We start from the raw sequence: 21,054 nt of genomic DNA, 5'->3' as shown, positions 1-21,054 counted from the left end.
TCATAATGTAGGATAGTCTTGACTCAGCCACATGTCTCAGGCAGCATTCACCCGAGTTCACGGGTGTTGTGTGTCATGTGATCGGAACCAAGGCTACTGTGAAACCCCGTGATGCAATGTGGGTGAGCGCTGCTGGAAACACCTCGGGTTCAGCACGTTTGAGTTCTGAATAATTTTTGGTCTTTGCCTGTTTAGAAACTTTACACTGTTGCCAGGTTGTTTGTGGCCTTCACATTCAATTAAGCTTCCCCGTGTGTGGTCACAAACTATAACCCTAGTTGGAGACTGAGCTAGCTGTTCCTAGCTTCTCTAGTTTTTGATTCGCTGAGATGATCATTTCACTACGACTCAGGTAGGATGCTTGTGGTAGTTCCAATGAGGATGGCTTCCATAGGTTCATATATTTAAATGCATGGTCTTCAGTTGGTGGAACTGTTTGGTAAGTATTAGGGGGCGTGGCCTTGTTGGAGGAAGTGTGTCACTGGGGGTGAGTTTTAAGGTTTCATAAGCCCATGTGGTTCCCAGTTAGTTCTCTCTTTGTCTTGTGCTTGTGGATCAAGATATAAACCTCAGCTATGGCTCTAGTGCCATGCCTGCCTGCCTGTTACCCTGCTCCCTGTCAGTGATGGTCATGATTCCAACCTTCTAGAGCTATGAGCCCCCAAAGTAATTGCTCTCTTTACAACTTGCTGTGTTTGTAGTGTTCAGTCATGGCAATGGGAACAGTAGCTAAGCTAGCAATCTGTTAGTCCAGGGAGAGGTAGCCAGCATGGAGTTCTCCCACCTGGTGGGTGTGCTCGGGGCTCTTCAAAACAGAAGGCATGGTTTCTGTTTTGGTTGGTACTGAGGGGTGTTTTTTTTTTTTCTTCACATGGAAAATGTTAGCATCTAATGAACCTTCCTGACTGACTTCAAGGCACCAGGACACAGGCATCCCCAGTAGCCTTAATTCTCTCCCAGCTGTTCTGCTGAAGAATTTGTCATATGACAGGCTGCTTAGGGAGCTCTCCGTTCCTCAGAACTTTGCATAGCCCTCATGTCCCATCAATGATGGGAGCAGCTCTAGTCTTGTGTTGTTGTTGTTGTTATTGTTGTTGTTGTTTTTGTATCTGTTCACTGATCAATGTCCGTCCACAGTTTGAGTCTGACAGTTGGGCAGAAGCTCTGGTCCTTCTTTAGTTGGTAATGTGTCACACTAGCTTTCCCAAAGTCCCCTAGGTAATATTTGTCAAAGTTGATTCTGGGGTGATGCATTCCTCCCGCATCTTCCAGTCACCGGGGTACAGGCAGTGCTTATTGGTGTGACCACGGCCAGGCTCACATGGCCCCAGAGTTTTGGGGTACTTCTCAGTCTAGATGGGATGTGGCAGTCAAAGGGAAGAAGGGAGGCATTGCAAAGTCTCCCTGGTTGATGCTGCTGGGCATCAGAAATAACTAAGTGTGTGGACTCAACACATGCCATGTAAACTATAACCTTTCCCCAGCCATCCTTTCTCACATGGTTAATTGACAAGGGATGGAAAAGCCTTAACTTCAGCCATAGTGGCAGCTGAGTCCTGGTGTGTGTGTGTGTGTGTGTGTGTGTGTGTGTGTGTGTGTGTGTGTGTGTCTGTCATGGTTACAGGAATTTGAATGCACATCAGGAAAATTAAATAAGATGCCATTTTAAATTAAGAAATTGGTGAATTTAATCATAGACAAATTGAAATGCTTTCCTCTGGTTCTGTTAACAGGGAGAAGGAATGAATTTCTTGTTGAAATAAAAATGCTTGATTTTTGCCCATAGTGATTCCTGCCACTTTGAAACGTTTGATGATTTCTGTTTGGCAATGGAAGTAGACACGCTGTAGGGTTTGGTTTGTGTTGTTTGTAGCAACAAATTTGTCAAGGCTACCTTAATACGATTGGCAGTTCAAACCGTCATGTGATCTGAGCCCCATAGACTCCCTGGGAGTCGGTGTAGCATTTGGGGAAGAGAAAGACAAAGACTAGATGATCCCAGGAGCCTGTCATCTAGGCAAGGCATAGAAGTTGTTAGGCTGGAGCAGAAGGACTCCTAGAAGAGGGAGGGAAGCTGCCGGGTTAGGACCATTCCCAGCGGGCTGGAATGGGCTGTAGGTTTGTACCGTTCATCTGGTTATGGGAGTGCTTGGCTACAGGTTGAGGGATTTCAATGGACCCTAGTCTCATGCTTCTCAAGGGACTTTCCTGAATGTTCCATCCACTACGTCCCTTCCAGAGGCTCCAGGAGGAGTTTCAGCACTTAGCTGCCATTCTGTGATGCTTAGCTATTTTGTACGTGCATCTGCCAACCCCCAGAGGAAGCAGACAGTACCCTGGCCGGCCATGTTTGGAGGAGATGTGGAGGAGGTACCTGGTATGGAGGAGGTACCTGGAATGTGTTGTTGACCTAAATCAAAGAGGGCACCTGAGCAGTTTAGGCAGTGCCTTTGAAGACCTTGGTGAGGAAGTGGGAAGTTACCAGATGTGGGATGTGCCCACTACCCAAGGAAGCCCAAGTCCTTTTCCCCAGTGATCAGCCTGGGGATATGACAAGTGTCGTTACATATTTGTTCAAGCGTAGAGAGTGCAGGAACCCAGGACGGAATACACGTGAAGTAGTAAATTTGGAAAGCTTTCCCGTGTGACCTCCCAGAGATAGAGAGTGGCTGGCAGAGCCCAGGGGTCTTCTGTACAGGGTCCTCCATTGATCCGGTGCGTCAGAAGGTGTTTTCGATGGAATCTTTTCTTGGTAAATGAACCATCACTGGCCGTCTCTGTACATAGCTAGAGCTTTTCCACGTACATCTGACCCCCAAGCCAACCCAAACTTGCTTTTATAACTGCAAAATATCAGGAGGCAGGTTTCTGATTTCAGATTACACTTGATCCAGGGGCTAATAAATTAATAACAGGGGCCAGTGGCTACTTCTGTCTGAATTTGTGTGTCTGACTCACTTTCTTCCCCATGTTTTGGCTGAACCTTCTTTGGTGGTGGCTTTTCTCTCGGCTTCAGACTTACAGTCTTTGAGAATTAAGTCAGCTGACTTCTTATCTATTGCTGAAGTGCAAATCCCAGGATTAGTGCTGACTGGACTGGGATGGTGTGGGTGGGACCTTTGCCTACCCTGAGCCCAGCTCCCATGCCACCTCCTGTAGTTCTCGGGATGAGAGCTAAGGATGCAGTAGTTCCTGGACAGCAGGGAGGGCACTGCCATCTGGGGGTTTTGCTGGATGGGAGGGACCCTGTTCACCCACTGCATTTAGAATGGCTGCTCTCTGCCTGTTGGTAAAGCATCAGTTCCCCGGCACTCTGCTCCAGTGACCTCCTCTGCTCCTGGCTGGGAGGCTCCTCAGAGACCAGATGTCTTTGAGGCTGCCCTGCTGACCTCCCCATTTGTCACTTTCAGGCATATTGGGGACAGTTTCCTAAGGCAGGCCTCTCTCCACCTGGCGGTTATAGGGTCTCTGGACTGCCAAGGCGTCTCAGCATTCCAGAGTCGCAGAGGCTCTTGTAAGGACGACATCCATGCACGTCCTTATAGACAGAGTCATTGGGCAACATTCGACCCTGACAGTGTCACCATCTGCAAAGCTCCCTGCTGCTCTGCCTAGCTGGACTGGTACTGTAACGTGGTTAGACATAGCAGGCTGGATGTAGAATGATTTATTCCTTTTCTAGTTTAGGCAACCGAGGAGAATCAGGAGAGATAAATAAACAGATGACACCAGGACTCTGGGGACACAAATACCATGTAAAATTTGCACGTTTATATGCAGAGAGAGAGAGAGAGAGAGAGAGAGAGAGGGGAGAGGGATTTTGAATATGCTTGAGGGGACACACCGACTATTGGAGCCATTTTTTTCCCATGTAAATGCGCCATTAAACTACCCATGGGAGGCCTTTGAGTGTGTACTTCATTGGAGCCTGCAGGGAACCGAATTAGCTTTCCCGTAGCCTTCTAGTTTGGAACAGAGACCACCTGCCAGTGCTTCACCCACTAGCGTTTTACTAGGTTGCACTGAGTTATCAAAAGGGAGCGAGTGCAGCTAGTGGTGACCCCGGGTCACCCTTTGAACTATGTGAGGCAGCAAACTGGGGCGTCTCAGCATATTCAGCCCACACATGCACTGTGACCTCGAGTGACCCAGCCACTTTAGCTGTTTTTAGTTCTTGCTACCCTACAATGGCTGTCTCTGGGGGGTCCTGGGGATCTACCAGAAGCTCCCTGTGAGACCTGTGTTTGAGTTTTGCCTTGCGTGCCAGGTGACTTGTAGTTATCCGGCTGGAAGAGACTATCTAATTCTGTCCACTCTCTTTACATGTGAGAAAGGGAGGTCAAGCCAGGTCACACACATGCGACCTACCATAGCCATCTGTCCCTCTGCCTCGGCCTCTTTCTCCTGTCCTCGGGCATTATGCTCCTGCCTCTGAGGACACCTGCCACCATTTGAACATATTCTATTCAAGATCAGTGTCGTAGTACCCTGGCCTCACCATGAGACACAGCTAGTGGCCAAGTGGCCACACCCAAATGCAAGTTTCCTTGCAAATGGGTAAAACCAATGGGTCCTGGTGTTGTAGACCCTATCATCCGGAAGGGATACCTAGTGCTACTTAGTCAAAATATGTAATTTGTTCACTTATTCTCTTATAGATATTGAGTATCTGGCCCACTTATTCATTTACAGCTATTGAGTGTTTAGTAATGTGATCAGCCTTGGGAATCTAATGATGCATGAAGCAGAAATGACCCCAGGCCCTATAGACATGGCCAGTTTCAGAGAGAGACAGTATTAGAGAGGTCATTTTTAATAGTTGTTTTAGGATGGTAACTACTATAAATATTTACGATGTACAACATGTTTTACTATATAGATGCATTGTAGAATGGAGCACTTAAGCTCATTAACATACCTATATTTGCCTATATACTTTTTTATGGCAAGAACATAAGAATCTCCTCTTAGCAAGTTCCCACCATATCCTGCTTTACTGTTCCTCAGACTGCTGCACTGTTGATACCCCAGGCTTCCTCCGATCCAACTGAAATCCAGCCTCCCTCCAAGCTCTACTCTCATTGCCGTTTGTAGAGGCCACATGTGATGAGGTCATGGTTTGACTTTCTGCGCTTAGCTTATTTCACTGAGCACAATGTCCTCCAGGTTCGCTGGCATGCTGCTAGCGATAGCATTTCTTCTTTGCAGACTTTTTTCTTTATCTGCACACCCCTGGTGGAGACTTAGGTTAGTCCTACGTGTTGGCAGTTGTGTGCCGTGAGCGTGGCAGCACCCATGACTCTTCAGCCTTCCAGTTTCACTTCCTTTGGCCATACCCTTCTTGGAGAATTGTTATATCAAACAGTGGCTCCATTTCAAAGTCTTGGTTGGATCTCGTACTATTTTGCATATGGCTGAACTAGTTTATAATCTCATCAGCTGCATTCAAGGATTCCGTTTCTCCACGTTTACCAACACTTAATCTTTCTACTTTTGTATGATAGCCATTTCCATCAGGTATGAAGTAATGTTCAGTTTGGTGCAATTCCACTTATGTAAGTTCTGCTTTTGTTGCCTATGCTTTTGGGCTCATAGCCAAGAAATCTTTGCTCAGACTCAAATGTTAAAAAAAAAAAAACAAAAATTTACTGCTCATAAAAATGATTTGAGTATTTTTCCAGATGGTTATTGGTCATTCTTATGTCTAATAAATTGTTTTTTAAATGCCTACTTGTATTCTTGAGGGAAAACTTTAAAAAATATTGTATTCTTGCTAATGAATTAAATTTTTTTATGTATTTTTGGATACTAACCATTTTTCAGCTGTATGGTGTGCAGTTATTTTCTTTCGTTCTGTAAGTTGTCTGTTAATGACATTTTTCCTGTGCGTAAGCCTTTTAGCTTGGTGCAATTCCACTTATATATTCTTTTGCTTTCGTTGACGGTTCTTTTGGGGTCCTACTTAAAAAGTCTTGGCTAAGATCAGATGGAAAGAAAATTTACTCTGTTTTCTTCTAGCAATTTTACTTAGTATTTTAATGCTTAAGTCTTTGATCCATTTTGCTTGGCTGAGTATATGGTGTGAGATTAAGAGCCTGTTTTCCATCTTTTGCCTGTGGATGCCCAGTTTTACCAGGATCACTTTTTGAAGATACTGCCCTTTCCCCATTGTGTGTTATCGGCAACCTTGTCAAAGTTCAGTTGGTTGTAAATGTATAGGTTTATTCTAGAATCTTTAGTAGAGAGGTAACTTTTTAATGAATTAGCAGTATGAATTTTAATGGGCTTTGGTGGGATCTAACTGGGCTTCAGTTTTGTCTGGGAAGTAAAAAAAAAAAAAAAAGGTTTCACTGAGAAAGTATTATTTAAGTTGAGCCTTGAAGGATAGGTAAAATTTATCTGTTGAAAACTGGAGTGGAATGGTACTTTATAAAGAAGAAATAGATGTAGATTGGTTGCATTCCGGTCCAGGCTCATGCATGGCATGAAGTGGTTGGTGGCTGAGTACAGGCTAGGAGAAAACAACTGTGATGGGTGTGCGCTCTATGCTTCCCCCTACTCAACTACATGGGGCTTGATTTTTATCCCCAGTCATCAAGCTGTAACTTTACTCTAAAGTGGGAAGATTTTATATTTAGAGGCAAGAACATTGGGTTCAGTGGAGCAGACCAGGCAAAGGTGTGCTGCGTGCGTGCATGCATACATGTGTGCATGTGTGTGTGAGTGTGTATGAGTGTGCATGCATGTGTGAGTGAGTGAGTGAAATTAACAGGCTAGCCATAGAGCAGAGTAGAGTGTTCTCATAGACAGGTAGCAGGAAAGTTGGAGAGAAACAACTGTAAGGTAGAGATACACGGATCACTTTACCCCTGGGTTGCAGATAAGATGAAATTTGTGGACCAGGTGTTCTAGTGCAGTGAACAGACACCATGACCAAAGCAACTTTTATCGAAGAAAGCCTTTGTCATCATGGTACAGATCATGGCAGTGTCTAGGTATGTGTTGGAAAAGTAGCTGAGGGCTACATATTGATCCATAGTCAGAGAGAGGAGAGAGAGACAGAGAGACAGAGAGACAGAGAGAGAGAGAGAGAGAGAGAGAGAGAGAGAGAGAGAGAGAGAGAGAGAGACTGAGTCTGGGGTCAAAGACTTCCCCCACCCTAGTGACACATTTCCTCTAAAAGGCCACACCTCCTAATCCTTCCAATCCCTTCAAATGGTACCATTCCCTGGGCCCAATAGGGTCAGTTGTATTCAAATCACCACAAGGTAAGATGAAAACAGCCTTTATTTTAGCAATTTGACTGTTTTACTTCAGACTTGTTCTAGAAAGAGTTTATAATAACTTTAGATACATTTTTTTCCTTGTCAAGACATATTCCAGGATCAAAAATTGTTCTATTTCTATAGTTTTCTTTCTGATAGTATTCCTTTATTCTTTACCTTTTTCCTTTGCTGTTTTTCTAGTAGCACCCATGAGTATTTTATGCATGCTGGGTGTGATGTTAGGTCCTAGAGTTGTAAGGACAGTGAGGAATGATCTTTGAAAACAGGAAGCTGAGGCCTGCGAGAGCACTGACTGGGCACACACAGACATGAGTGGGACAGCTTCTCATAATCAAGGAAAACCTTCTCAAAGACATGGGCATGTGGGTAGATGAGCAAAACCAAGAGGTGAGTGCTCTTGGCCTGTATCTGTCTCTGTAGACCTCTGTCAGCCAGCTGGGGGCTCTGAGGTTACATACTGAATTTTGCTAAGGAGGAGCTAACTCAGGATGGATGGATAGATGGATGGATAGATGGGCACATAGATAGACGTATGAATGTTGATGCAACAACCCACAGCAAAAGAATCCTGGAGAAAAGAACCAAGTAGTCTGGAGTTTTCCAGTCCATGCTAGATGACAATTTTTGGTGTCCTAAAGGTCTTTGTAAGGTTAAGTGGTTAGACACTGGAAATAAGTTCAGAAAATGTTGGCTTAGAGACAGGCTGTCCTAATGTTCACTGTTTAAGAAGATAGACCATTAGACTTTAGGACTGGGGAAATGACTAATGAGTAAGAGCTTGTAAGCAGGGGGACCCGAGTTTGATCCCCAGAACCAATGTGAGGAATCTAGGCCTTTTGATATCCACTTGTGTTTCCAGGAGTTGGTAGGTAGAGATAGCTGGATTCCTGGTGCTCTGTGGTTAGCAAGTCCTTTGATATACTTCAGGAAAACAATAAAAAGTTGAACAGCTCTTAAGGAAGAGTAACACTTAAGGTTGATCTCTGACTTCTACATGTGTGTGCATGTACACTGCACCCATACGTACATTCACCCACAAGAAAACCACAACCCCCATACCGTAAAGAAAAACTAGTTTTGAGCCTATATTTTGCTGGTAGTGTAATGTCTTATGGGAGACTTGAACCTTATATTCGGTGGTTTCAGGCTAAAGGGCAGTTTGACTGGCATTGCTCAATAAGGACCTCTGCCAGAGAAAAGAAAACGCTGCTGGGGGCAGACAGAGGAGGTTGGAATCATGCGAGCTTCCTTTTTCACTAGGTGGATCACTTCCGTGATACAGCCTTTGGTCTGACTTTTTGAAGCAGGATTAGCTCACTTCAAATCTAGAATGTTCTCACCTGCCCCTTCCCCAGCTTCCCCTGTGGCTCCATCTTGGTTTTCTCCTTTGTCTCTGCTACAGACTTTCTATGCCTCGATGCTGCAAGTCATTTGGCTTCTGTGCCTCCAAACTCTTTTTGGTGTTGCCTGGCTTCCTTCTTACTCTTGTTTTCAAGTTCATTTTCTTTCTTCAAATAAGCAATCCATTTGAAGGGGATAATTGTCACACTTCCTCAGTTTTTGTTTGGCCACATTAATAACAACACACAATTTTGTTATTGTAGAGGTGCTCTTGTTTCTTGGGAGTCTCTGGTAATATCAGGATTGAGGAGTGGATATCACTGGTTTATAGGCCAACTGGTCTACCGGGTTGTGCTTGTTCACTTGGCATTTGGCAGAATCTCTGTAACAAAGAACCATGTTACAGCAAGCTTCTGTTTTTGATAACTCGTTCCATCAAGTAAGTCACTGAAGATTTTGGAAAGAGGAACCAACATTTTTTAAAAGGAGCATGAGGAGAGGAAGGGGGGGTTATAAAAAACAAAACAAAAAAACAACCAAAACCCTTCAACCATTCAGTTACACTAATGGCCCTCGTATTATTGTGGCACGGTTGCTTATAAATGAAAGGCAGATCGTGTATGGTAGGTGTACTCTCTGTTCTCTCTCTTGTTTTCTGCTCTGAAGTATGGCGCTGTCTTGACGTAGGGATGTAACTGCTATGAATATCGATGGCATGGCAGCCAGAGCTTTTTTCTGTCTGGCCTAGTAAATAAAGCTGAGAGGATGAAAGGGAAGAGGAATTTTCAAGACGGTGTGCTGTTTTTAGATTATCTTGTTCTCTTAGAACTAGGAGTCTTGGAAACATATTGACGCTGTACATTTGGTGGTAGGGGCAGCTCTGGGTAAAGCAGGTGGGTTTTTTCAGAGATTTGAGCCTTGGTGTAAAGTCAGAGAATTATTCTCTCCTCCTCCCCCCTCCCCCTTCTTTTCCTTTCCCCCTCCCTCCTCCCCCCCCTGCTCCCCTTCTTCACCGTCTTTGTCCTTCTCTTTCTTCTCCTCCTTTGGGTTTTCAGAGTTCCTGTTCCTTCCTGGATCTCTGTGTACCTCCCCTTCTCACAGTATTAGTTGTATTGTGAATTGGAATGCTGGGTGATGTGTCCTCATGTTCCTTTGAGGGCATTCACTCAGAGATACAGCAGGAGGAGGATAAGAAGTCTGGGTTGCAACCCCATAGGTCTGCATGTGGCCTGTCAAGTCATGGGACATATGCTGCCTGGGAGCTCCTTCCAGGCTGCTGAGCCCAGAGGATCTGACTGTGTGAGGGGAATGGGGTCAGGAATGGGAAGGATGACCAGATTGAGGGGGGGTTACATAGGATGAGCCAGCAGAGAACTGAATCTGTTTGAGGGGCCAGGAGGCATGACTGGGTAGGGATTGGGTATGAGTTAGTACTTTAACATCATAAACATCCTGATTCTGACTAACTCAAAAGAGTTTATTAGACTGTCGTGATGGTGTTCCAAGGATTCATAGAATGGCAGGTTTAGACATTACAAGAGCCAGGTCTGACTAGGTGCCTTAGAGGGTGGGAATGCTTGCTACCAAAACCTAGACCTGAGTTCAATCCCCTGATCAAATACAGTAGAAGGAGAAAACTGATGCCTGGCCATGACCTCCATATGTACATGTACAGACACACACACACACACACACACACACACACACACACACACACACACACATGCATATACATGCATATACATGCACACACATGCACACAAAGATGGCAGACACACATACATACACACACACACACACACACACCACATGCAGAGTGAATATTAAGAGCCAAGAATGGTCTAGGGTTAGAGAAGGCAAATCTGATCAATTAGCTCCTCTATAACCAGGGATCTCTACGTACCTCCTAAAAGGTGGGTGCTGTCTTGGATGTACAGGCTGCAATTGGATATTGCCCTGGTGGCCCAGAGGGAAGACGCTGGTGACAAGCCATGAGAAAGTTCTGTCCTGGGGCGGCCAGAGACAGGAGCCATCTGTCTAGCAGCAGAGGCCCACAGCTTAGGGGTAGGGCAGACAACAATTCCACTGAAATGCAGAAGAGTACTGCAGCTACTGCAAGCAGATGTCTAGGTACTGTTGCACTTTTAGGAAGGCAGGCCTGTTGGAATAATCCTGCAATGGATATTTTAAAAGATGATTTCCAAAATAAGAAGTTCCTATCCAGAAGCACTTCCTTTAAAAGGCATAAATTTCCATTTATAAACCCATGCCTTCAATAGTGGTCACACAGTGCCTGCCTTCTTTTGTGTGACCGTGGGGAAAAGGACAGGCCCAAGAGTTGTGGCTGAGTCCCTTGGCTTCAGCACAAGTAGAGAAGTGCTCTCATGCTAACTCTTTGGATTTTAGAGGTTCTCTAGGTATGTGCTTAAAAGGCCTGTGTCCTCTTCCAAGCCAAAGTTTTCAAGGATGGGACCAGAGTTGGGTGTTTTCTAATCCTGGTTCCCTCTGGGTGCCTGTCATGTGGAGGGAGAGATCACTGTTTCCTGAGCCATATTTGTTATAGCCTTCCGTAGTAGCCACGTTAGTAAGTGAAATTCATGAGTCTGAGGGTGATAGTAGCAGAGGACTCCAGAGCCCACAGGGAAAGGTTCTCACCCTTTCGACTTTTTTTGTTTTGTTGAGTAGCTTAAAGCCAGGGAATGCTGGTTGGTGACGTATGGCCCTGTCCATTGGGTTTCTATCAAATTTATAGAAAGAGGCTATGTGTCTGTGTGGGCTATATGTCTACATGTTGACTGAGGCATCCTTGTGGTCCTGTCGGTCGGGGTTGGAGAGCTTCTATCCATCAGACAGTGAGTGCTGCAGACGTGTGCGGCAATCAGATGGGAGCAGACCTGGGAACAGAGGTAAAGGCAGAGCTGTATCTCCAGGAGGCTGCTGGAGTCCACCATGCCTACCAGCCAGGAAGAGGGGCCATGCCAGTACTAGGCAGTGTCTTTGACATCTGAGCTCCCTGCCTTTTTCTCCGTGGGTGAGGGCAGTCAGATCCAGAATAGAATAGGTACTTGTCCAAGGTCACCTTGCCATGCAGTGACAAAGCTGGCTTCAACTTAAAATATCAGAGGAAAACCCAAGGGGGGAAAAAAATAAGGGTGAAATCCATTGTGTGTCTGTTCTTCCCAGTGTTCTGTTCAAAAACCGCCGTCAGAAGGCTTGTTTCGTCCTGGTGCTTTTCTGGCCCTGATCTGGCAATCTTGGGGAAAACATGCTGTGTTGTGCAAATGTGTGCAAAATAGGAAACGTGCCCGTTATGTCCTAGGCAGACTCATTGCTCCTGCATCAGGGCAGGTGGCAAACGCAGTAATACAGCCTGGAACGGCAGTTTTTAACACTTAGCTGCTTATGAGAAATTCAGCATTAAAATTAAAATGTTTCCCCTGCCCACGTGCAGGGTAGTGATTCTAGCTCTCGTGATAAAAACGTGGGGGAAATGCTTCTGTCTCTGAGCTGTGGATCCTAACCATTCTCTCTTTCTCTGCCCCCACCCTCGGGGTATTTGTTTCTCTCCACAGGAAAAAGTAGAATATGCCTTCCTGATTATTTTTACAGTGGAGACATTTCTGAAGATTATAGCGTACGGACTGCTGCTGCATCCTAATGCTTACGTTAGGAACGGATGGAACTTACTGGATTTTGTTATAGTAATAGTAGGGTAAGTCCTTCTTGGTTTGGGGGGAAAAGTTTATCTGGGAAATGGAGGTGTGGGCTGGGCGGTAAAGGGAACACAAGCCCACTTGGGGAAGGCGGTTGTTCTTATGCCCGTGATGTTGCCAGGACCTATCAGGGCTTCTTTTTAATGCTGACAGGGCTGCTGTCAATCCCTGGGCAGAGGCAGTGGTGAAGATCTCTCATTATTGGTGTTGTGCTTGGGGAAGTCAGTGACAGGCTGTTGGAGGAAGTCTCGGCTGCTAATGAGAGATGATTCACCTCACAGGGCCCTGGAGTCTCTACAAATAGACCTGCTTTGCTGGTGGGTGGAGTCAGGCGGATCCAGATCCTAAAACTTTGCACCTGGTAGTTAAAAACATGGGTATCATATGATAAAGCCTTCCTTGCTGTGAGGTACTCTGCTGTTTAACATCCCCTGACCAAAGCTATTATGTTTTTATGCTGGGTTGTGGGAGAAACCTTGGCATACCGCTTCCCCATCTTAGATAACAAAACGAGCGTCTGAATAATGTCACATGTCTAGCATAAAATAAAATAAAGTAGAAAATGCAGAGAAGCAGGCATTCCTTTAAAACCCTGCTGCAAGAGGAAGGCACTGGTAGGTTTAGTTAAAAGAGAATACTCCAAAGAAAAAGAGAGGTCTAGGCTGCCCCATTCCTTCCATACCCTGAGACGATACCAGCAGAGGAAGCATGAATCCGGTCTTTAGAGCAAACACCCACCAAGGGAGGCAAGGTATAGCCCTGCTATGGGACGCCTTACCGGGCTGTTCTGTAAGTTACTTCTAAAAGAGTACTAGAGTACTCTCTTGTTTCCATCAAGAGAGCTTTTAAAAGATGTATTTATTGTTCCTCCGTATGTATGAGTATTTCGACTGCATGTATGTCCGGGTACTTCATGCACATATAGCCCCCATGGGACCCAGAAGAGGGCATCGGATCCCTTAAGGTGGAATAACTTGGTTTTGAGTCACTCAAACCCAGGTCCCCTGTAAGAATGGCAAGTGGTTTTTATGGCTGAGCCATCTCTCCAGTTTTGAGAGAGCTTTTAAAACCATGCCTCTGCCTTCATATTTGTGGCGTTATTCAGTGGCGTTTTGCAGTTGAGCAACTTGGCTATTTGGATTATCTGTATCATGATTCCTCTGGTTTTTCATCGAGGATGACTTTTTCTGTCAGTTGGGAAAGCAGCTTAAGTTTGGGGATGTCCTCTTACCCCCGGGGAATGAAAATAAGACCCAAAGTGGTGGCCAATTGGCTGGTTACACTTACCAGGAAGAATGTTAGCTTTTATAAAACCTCCCATTGTGCTCTGGCACCTAAGTGTGCATTGCACAAGTACTGCATCAGAATGAATAGGTGGCAGATAGTCCTTAGGACCAATGCCTCTTTTTACTGGGACACCTGTCAGAGAGTGGCAAGCTGGTTGGCGCCTTGGATGTCTCTTTGTTCTGTAAGAATCGTGTGCCTTTCCTGCCACTACACTTGTATTAGACTAGAGAATGGAGATGCATTACTTCACTTCTTATATCCCAAGGCTACGATCATCTTGACTTTTTCTTTGCTGGAACATTTTTGCCCACCCAGAATAGCATAGGAAGAGGGAACAGGGCCAACAGGGTGGTCTTACAAAGTTTGAGATCAAACTTCAGGAGACCCTAGAAACACAAAACGGGAAGGGAAAGAACTAGTCAAGAGCTGGAGAGAGGAGGGCTCTGTGTCTCGGCCTAGAGAACCACAGGGGTCTTGGCTGAAACTGAGCTAGACTCCATGAGGCCAAGCAAAGAAGAATGTTAGGGAAAAGAGAAAGACAGGGAGCAGGAACTATAGAATAAACAATAACCAGTTTGCCTAAGACTAAAAGGTGTTTGTGATCCAAATACCCAGAGTAAATTACTGCACTGAACACCATGGAACATCTCAGAAGAGCCATCAGTCGTGGAGTTAACCTAGACCTAGACTATGGCTTGGGAAACCATGAGCAGGGAACCAAATCCTAGCCTATCGGGCCTGCCATTGATTTTTATTAATAAAGTTTTATTGTAACATAGTTTCACTCATTTGTTATGATCATTGAGTGTAAGAGTCCAGTCTATAAAGCCTTAAAATGTTTACTGTCCTGGCCCCTTACAGAAAAACTCTGCTGTCCCTGCCCTAGAATACTCTTTGATGTTTCAATAACAGTGTTTGAGAAGGAACCCGAAGGAGAGAGAACTTAGACTTTTCAAAGGAAACATAAACTCTCAATACTTAGATGATCACTCTAAGTACCTCACTTGCACTGAAGTAATACTAGATTTAAGAGGCGTGACCCCTAACAAGAGGAATTTTATGAACAAGAAACAGACCCAGAAGAATAGGGACAATGGCAAGGAACTTGAGAGGGGTCTAAAACAGCAATTACGAATGTGTCCATGGAGGTAAGGAACCGTGTAACTGCAGTGGGGAAAGACGGAACAGTAAAAGAGAGACACATGAGTCTCGAAGGACTGGACGGTGCATCTGAAATGAAATCATTCCCCAGCTTGGCTCACTAGCACTGCAGGCAGTGCCAAAGACAAGCACATCAGGGAACGTGAAGAAGTAGCAGCAAGAAAAATAATTAAGGAAGTGGACACCACCTCACTCACTTGTGAATTACTAAGTGTGTACATTTGGAATCTGTACTGGCTGGTTTTGTGTGTCAACTTGACACAAATTGGAGTTATCACCGAGAAAGGAGCCTCGGTTGAGGAAATGCCTCCATGAGACCCAGCTGTAAGGCATTTTCTCAACTAGTGATCAAGTGGGGAGGACCCAGCCCATTGTGGGTGGTGTCATCCCTGGGCTGGTGGTCTTGGGTTCTATAAGAGAGCAAACTGAGCAAGCCAAGCAAGCCAGGGGAAGCAAGCCAGTAAGCAACATCCCTCCATGGCCTCTGCATCAGCTCCTGCTTCCTGACCTGCTTGACTTCCTTTGGTGATGAACAGCAACGTGGAAGTGTAAGCTGAATAAACCCTTTCCTCCCCAACTTGCTTCTTGGTCATGATGTTTGTGCAGGAATAGAGACCCTGACTAAGACAGTATCTTAGGGAAGAGAGACTGGAGAGATGGCTTAGCAGTTAAGAGCACTGTCTGCTCTTGCAGAGAACCTGGGTTTGGTCCCCAGGACTCACATGGCATCTGACAACCATCTATAATTCCAGATCCAGGGGATCTGTGCCCTCTTCTAGTGTCTGTGGATACCTACACACATGGTGCACATAAAATACATACAGATGTGTGCACATGTACACACACACACACACACACACACACACACACTACACCAGTAAATCTTTTTTGGAAGGAGGAGAGAGAAAAGGAAAGCTCCTGAGGTATTGTTTTTAAATGTTCCAAGTAGGATGGAAAGTGAACTCAGACGTTCAAGATGTCTGGCAAAGCTTGATCAAAAAACACAGAGAAAGGCCTATCACAACTACAGTCAAAAGTGCTTAAAAAAGAAAAAAAAAGGCATGTCATACCTTTCAAGAGCCGTACAAGTCAGAAGACCATAGTCACACCCCTCAGAGTCCTGGAAAATGTCAGGGTAGAGTTCTTATGCAGTGAAGTTCTCTCCAAACCCAAGTCAAAATGGAAAGTGTTTTAGGCAAACCCAAACCAAGACTTCATGACCAATAGGCTTCATGACCGACTACAAGACTTCTTGTACCTCCAAAAATGCTAAAAGACAGCTTTTTCAAGTTGAAGAAGAAATTACATCAGATAGAAATGAAGATCCACAAAAAATAAACGAGGGATTCCAGGCAGGATAGATGTAAAGATATTTATCCTCATTTAAAAATCTCTTTTAAGGTAATTGTGTAAAACCAAGGCAATAACCACGCATTGTGACATTTCTACCTTTGGTAGCAGTAAAATACCTTACAGCAGCACAGGGGACAGAGAGCATGCATTGTAAGGCTGTTGTCAGATGTGTGTACAGTACCCAGAATGATAAGGTACAATCTGAAGGTAGGTCATGAACAATTAAAATGCAGATTATAAACCCTGGAGCCCAGATTAGCAAACTACCCACCCTCCACTGCAGAGCCTTGAGACATCTCTAGAGGAAGCCTATTTCTCCACATTAACAAAGTATTTTGACACCTATTTTGGCAAATAAAGTTTTATTGAAACCCAGCTGTACTTGTATGTATAGCTGTTTGGCCTACGTGACCTTTAATGGCAAAGTTTATCTGCTACCCCAGAGATCCAGCAGTCTTCAAATCCTAAAATACTTACTCTCTCCCTTCTCCGAAGACTTCTTTTAACACCTTTGCTACAAAACACGGAACTTTAGTTGTTAATATTAAGACAACAGAGGAGAGTAACATAAGAACAAAAGTCAATTCAGGGAAAAAGAGAAGAAAAAAACAAAGTAAACAGAAAACAAATAACAAGATGGAATGTTTAACTCAGCAGAACCCTAATTAACGCATGAGTTTGTCAGATTACCACACAGTAAAGAATGAGCCGCAGCTTTCTCATGTCTCTTTAACCCTCTTCAATGCAAAAGCAAATAATTTTGTGAATCAAAGGACAGAAAAGGCAGCTAGAGGGGCTATATCTATAGCCAACAACAGACTTTAGAAAAAGGAGCTATCAGGCAGGCAAAGAGAGAAAGACTTCATAATGAGAACGGGTATTTTTCAAGATGATATAAGAATCCTCATTGTTCAAATGTCTGATAACAGAGCTTCAAAGTTCTTGAATGGAACACTCTTAGAACTGAAGGAGGAGCCCAAGGGCATTTTGACAGATGCATACCCCAGTTCTCTGTACTGGAGAATGGCTGGGACCTGTCTGTCGGTGGGGGACCTGAACAATTCCACCAATCACCTTGACCTTTCCAAAGGACTCCCCATCAGTAAGAGCAGAATACACATTCTTTTCACATGCATATGACGTGTTCATCAAGAGAATTAATATTCTGGTTCCTAAAATAAATCATAGTGAATTTAAGACTAAAATCATGCAGAATCAAGTTTTCTGAATAAACCTAACAGTGTTTCTGGATAAAAACAAAAGTCTCTATAAAAAGCATGGAAACGTCTATGTATCAGCCACGGGCAATTAGAAAACAAAACAAATGAATGTTACTATCTCTGGTGGCGGAAGCTATGGGACACTTAGGTATGGATAGCTCACTGAAATGGCAAAGTCTCCGGGAGGAATCAAAGAAGAGCTGAAGAGAGGTACAGCACCATGCTACTGTGTTGGAAGATTTGATGACCTTAGGTTTCTACTTCTTCCCAAATCAAGGTATAGATCAAATCCCAATCTAAATACTGTCAGGCTCTTGGAAATTTGACAAGATTTTTCTAGCATCTGTATGGAATTGAGAGAGATTCTAAGCTGGCCAAAGAACTCGTTAAGAACGAAGCTGGAGCCTTATAGCTTGCTCTAGTGTTATTGGAGTCGAGATAATATTGACATTAGGAGTTGACATGAAGATCAATGGAATCAAATAGGGCCATCTAGAAATAGACCCACATGTGCACATCAATTGATTTTAGAAAAAGACGCCATGATGATCCAATGACACAAGGAAACTTTCCAGTAAACAGTGTGGAAACAACCATTTGTCAATGCGAAGGACTATTCTTACCTCCATCCATGTGTCGCCTTCTTACCGACTGTAGACAATTTTAAACAATAAAGCTTCCTGGAACAAATACTGTAGAAAACTTTTATGATTCCCAGGCAGGCCTGAACGCCGGCGGTGAACACCTTAAAATTCTCACACGAGTGGAGGAGGCTCAGAAGTTCAGTCAAGATGTAGTGAGTTGGAGGCCAGCGTGGGACATGTGTGATCCTGTCTCAGAGGACAAAGAGGCAGAAAGCAGTACCCATCAAAGAGACCTTGAAAAGATTAAAGTTTATCAAAACTTAAAACTTTTCTTCAAAAACCAGTGTGGAAAAAAAAAATGAAAAAAGCAGTTCCCATAAGGCAAAAGGAAAGAAGTCAGTTCTTGATCTGATATATATCTGATATATATATATATATATATATATATATATATATACACACAGAATTATTCAAGAATACAATGGGCAAAATATCTGAATGGATCTTCATTAAAAAATTTGGGCTAGACAAAAGCCCCTCACATTGTTAGTAACTAAAGAAATGGTCATTCAAACCACAGTAACTGCACTGTGCCTACCAGGACTGCTGGCTGCAATGAGATCAAAGATACCAAGTGGGAGCCTACACATGGGGAATTGAACCTCTCATCAACCACTTCTAAAACTGGAAGTGATAACACCACTTAGAGAGATTCCTTCCCCACTTTCTTCCAGGATTGAAAAACACTTGCCATGTGACCATATTACTAGTTTTCCTGGTGCTTATCCAAGGACATGGAAACACATGCCTATAGAAAGACTTTATTCAAAATAGGGGGAAGCTGAAAATAGCTTAATACCACAGAGTAGGTAAACTGAAAAAGATCATCATAGCATGCTTATTTAATTGAATATTTTATTTAGCAATAAAATGATTTAATAAATGTAACATTCTGGATGAATCTCAAAAAATATGACAAGCAAAAAAAGGAAAAAAAAAAAAAGAATACCATGTGGTTTCTTTATATAGTCTCTAGAATAGGGAAATGCTTGTGTAGTTGAGTAGTCAGCCCATCAGGGTAGCCACGTCCAGGGAAGGAGGCTGCAAAGGGGTCCTAGAGAACCACTAGAGGTGGCGGACTCCTCTGTCTTGACAGTGGTTGTTGAATTTCCTAATGTTGCCATTACTCAGCTAGCTTAAACTTTAAGCAGGTGTGTGTTTCATATTTATAAAATAAACTGCAGCGAAGCTGGTTGTTAAAGATAAAAATAACAAGGTAGGGCTAGAGCCAATGAATGTATCTCTTTGTTAGTATACAAAGAAAGATTATCTAAAGTATCAACCTACTTCCCACCACCATAAAAGAAACCTATGAAGGAAAATGTTTACTAAACTATGGTTGGTCGTGGCAAGAGCAGAAGAAAAATTATAAAAGAAAAAGATCGATTACAGCGTCTTTCTTTGAATCAAATTCCCACTCACTAAAGTTTCCATCTATGGTCTATTTCTCTGTCCAATGAGTTTTCCATTCTGAGTCCGTAGTGACCTGTTACTTTTGTCAAGATTCCCACTAAAAGAGACATTGAGGAAGGAGCATGTAGCCATTAATGCGAACACACGAGGACCAAGAGGTCTACTCTTCTGAGGTTGCTTCCTTTAAAGTAAAGCTGGTCTGGACGAACCCTCACCCCACCCTCCTAGGGTCTCAGAAGATATGTTAAACACTCAAGATTGCCACTTAAGCTTTGGTAAAGAACAACAACATGCATCGTTCTGGTGCGCCTGGCCTTGGTCAGTTGGATATATGTCCTTTTCTCCTCTTGGGGTAGAGTTTTAATAACAGCCTAGGATCCTATGTTGCTGTTTCCTTCTGTCCATATCTGTTCAGGTGCTGAAGTACATGGTGCTTTTATTATTGTTGTTGTTATTATTATTATTATTATTATTATTATTAGGACTGGGAAAGAACTAGAGCATAGCATTTGAGATTCTTAATTAACATTTTCTTATTTTACTGAGAGGGAAACTGAGCCCTAGAGAAGAGAGGCTTCCCAGCCCACACCAACTTGAAGTGGTAGCCAGCTTCTCCTTTGGTCTCAGGCTCTTTTGTAGTGGGAGAGACATTATTTACCTGTCTTCAAGGACCCTGCTGAAGAATGGACCATGAAATGACTGTGGGGTCCACATTGCAAAACCAGCAATGTTTGAAGCGGTCTTCAGTCACCACCTGCAGAAGTTGCTTTCCTAACCCTCTGGGTTGAAAATTCCTGTGGCTTCCACATTTGCAGAGTTTGAAGTTTTTCCTTTTCCCTTTATTTCTCTGAAGCTGTGAACTTGGTTTTTTTTGCGGGGAGGAGGGTTTGGGGGGACTTTTCACAACAGCATTGCTGGAGGAGTTTACAGTCATTCTTAGAAACCAACATAAGAAGAAACCTTCCATAGCCTTGATTTGTTTCCTCAGTCAGAACTCACGCTCACTGTAGGTCAGAAGCTTCACAAAGGTGGGGATGTGGTTCATTTCCCCTCCTGGGTCCTTGCTAATTGCTATGCTGTTATTAAAACAAAGGAGTGTCTATAAACACCCTTGAGTGACAGAGTTGTGCCCTATCAGGCCCACAATCAGACCACCCTGTGTTTTATGGACCCAGTGTCTTGGTGACCCAGAGGCCTGACAAGGAGGGGGCAGAATTTCTGCTTTGACTGCTAATTAAACTTTAGAAACCTTTTCTTTGTTGCTGGGCCAACCATTCCTACAATCTGATCGGCCAGAGTTGACGCTGTTTGCAACGGGCAAATTTATATTTACTCTTAAAAAAAAAAACGAGCGACCATTCCAAAGAATAAATATTTATTTAAAAAAAAAAAAAAGCAAAAGTAACTGTCGAATGAACAGACTGTCCGAAAATAGCATTATCCGGAAAACCTTCTGAGAGACGGAAAAAACTTGTCATTGTGGCCAGATATAACTTCATTCACATTTCGGAAGAGAAAACGGTGATATTAATGCCTTCCCTTAGATAACTCTTTCAGCCTTGGCACACCGAGCTGCTCGGCACCCGTGATTCACATTGTTTTGCAAAAACCTCAAGGAGGGTTCGGGTGGAGGTGG

General features: G+C 43.8%; 1 protein-coding gene across 3 annotated transcripts in view; it reads left to right on the top strand.

The window, feature by feature from the left end:
- The window catches only part of Cacna1d (calcium voltage-gated channel subunit alpha1 D), a 293,823-nt gene that overhangs the window by 136,633 nt on the left and 136,136 nt on the right, over positions 1–21,054 (top strand). For all 3 annotated transcript variants that reach the window (XM_032919473.1, XM_032919474.1, XM_032919472.1), the window contains exon 4: positions 12,200–12,339. In XM_032919473.1, coding sequence (XP_032775364.1) covers positions 12,200–12,339 — 140 coding nt within the window. The remainder of the gene's footprint in view (positions 1–12,199; positions 12,340–21,054) is intronic.

Source organism: Rattus rattus, chromosome 13, assembly GCF_011064425.1.
Source record: "Rattus rattus isolate New Zealand chromosome 13, Rrattus_CSIRO_v1, whole genome shotgun sequence".
Taxonomy (NCBI): Eukaryota; Metazoa; Chordata; class Mammalia; order Rodentia; family Muridae; genus Rattus; species Rattus rattus.
This window is presented reverse-complemented; position numbering and strand designations above follow the sequence as displayed.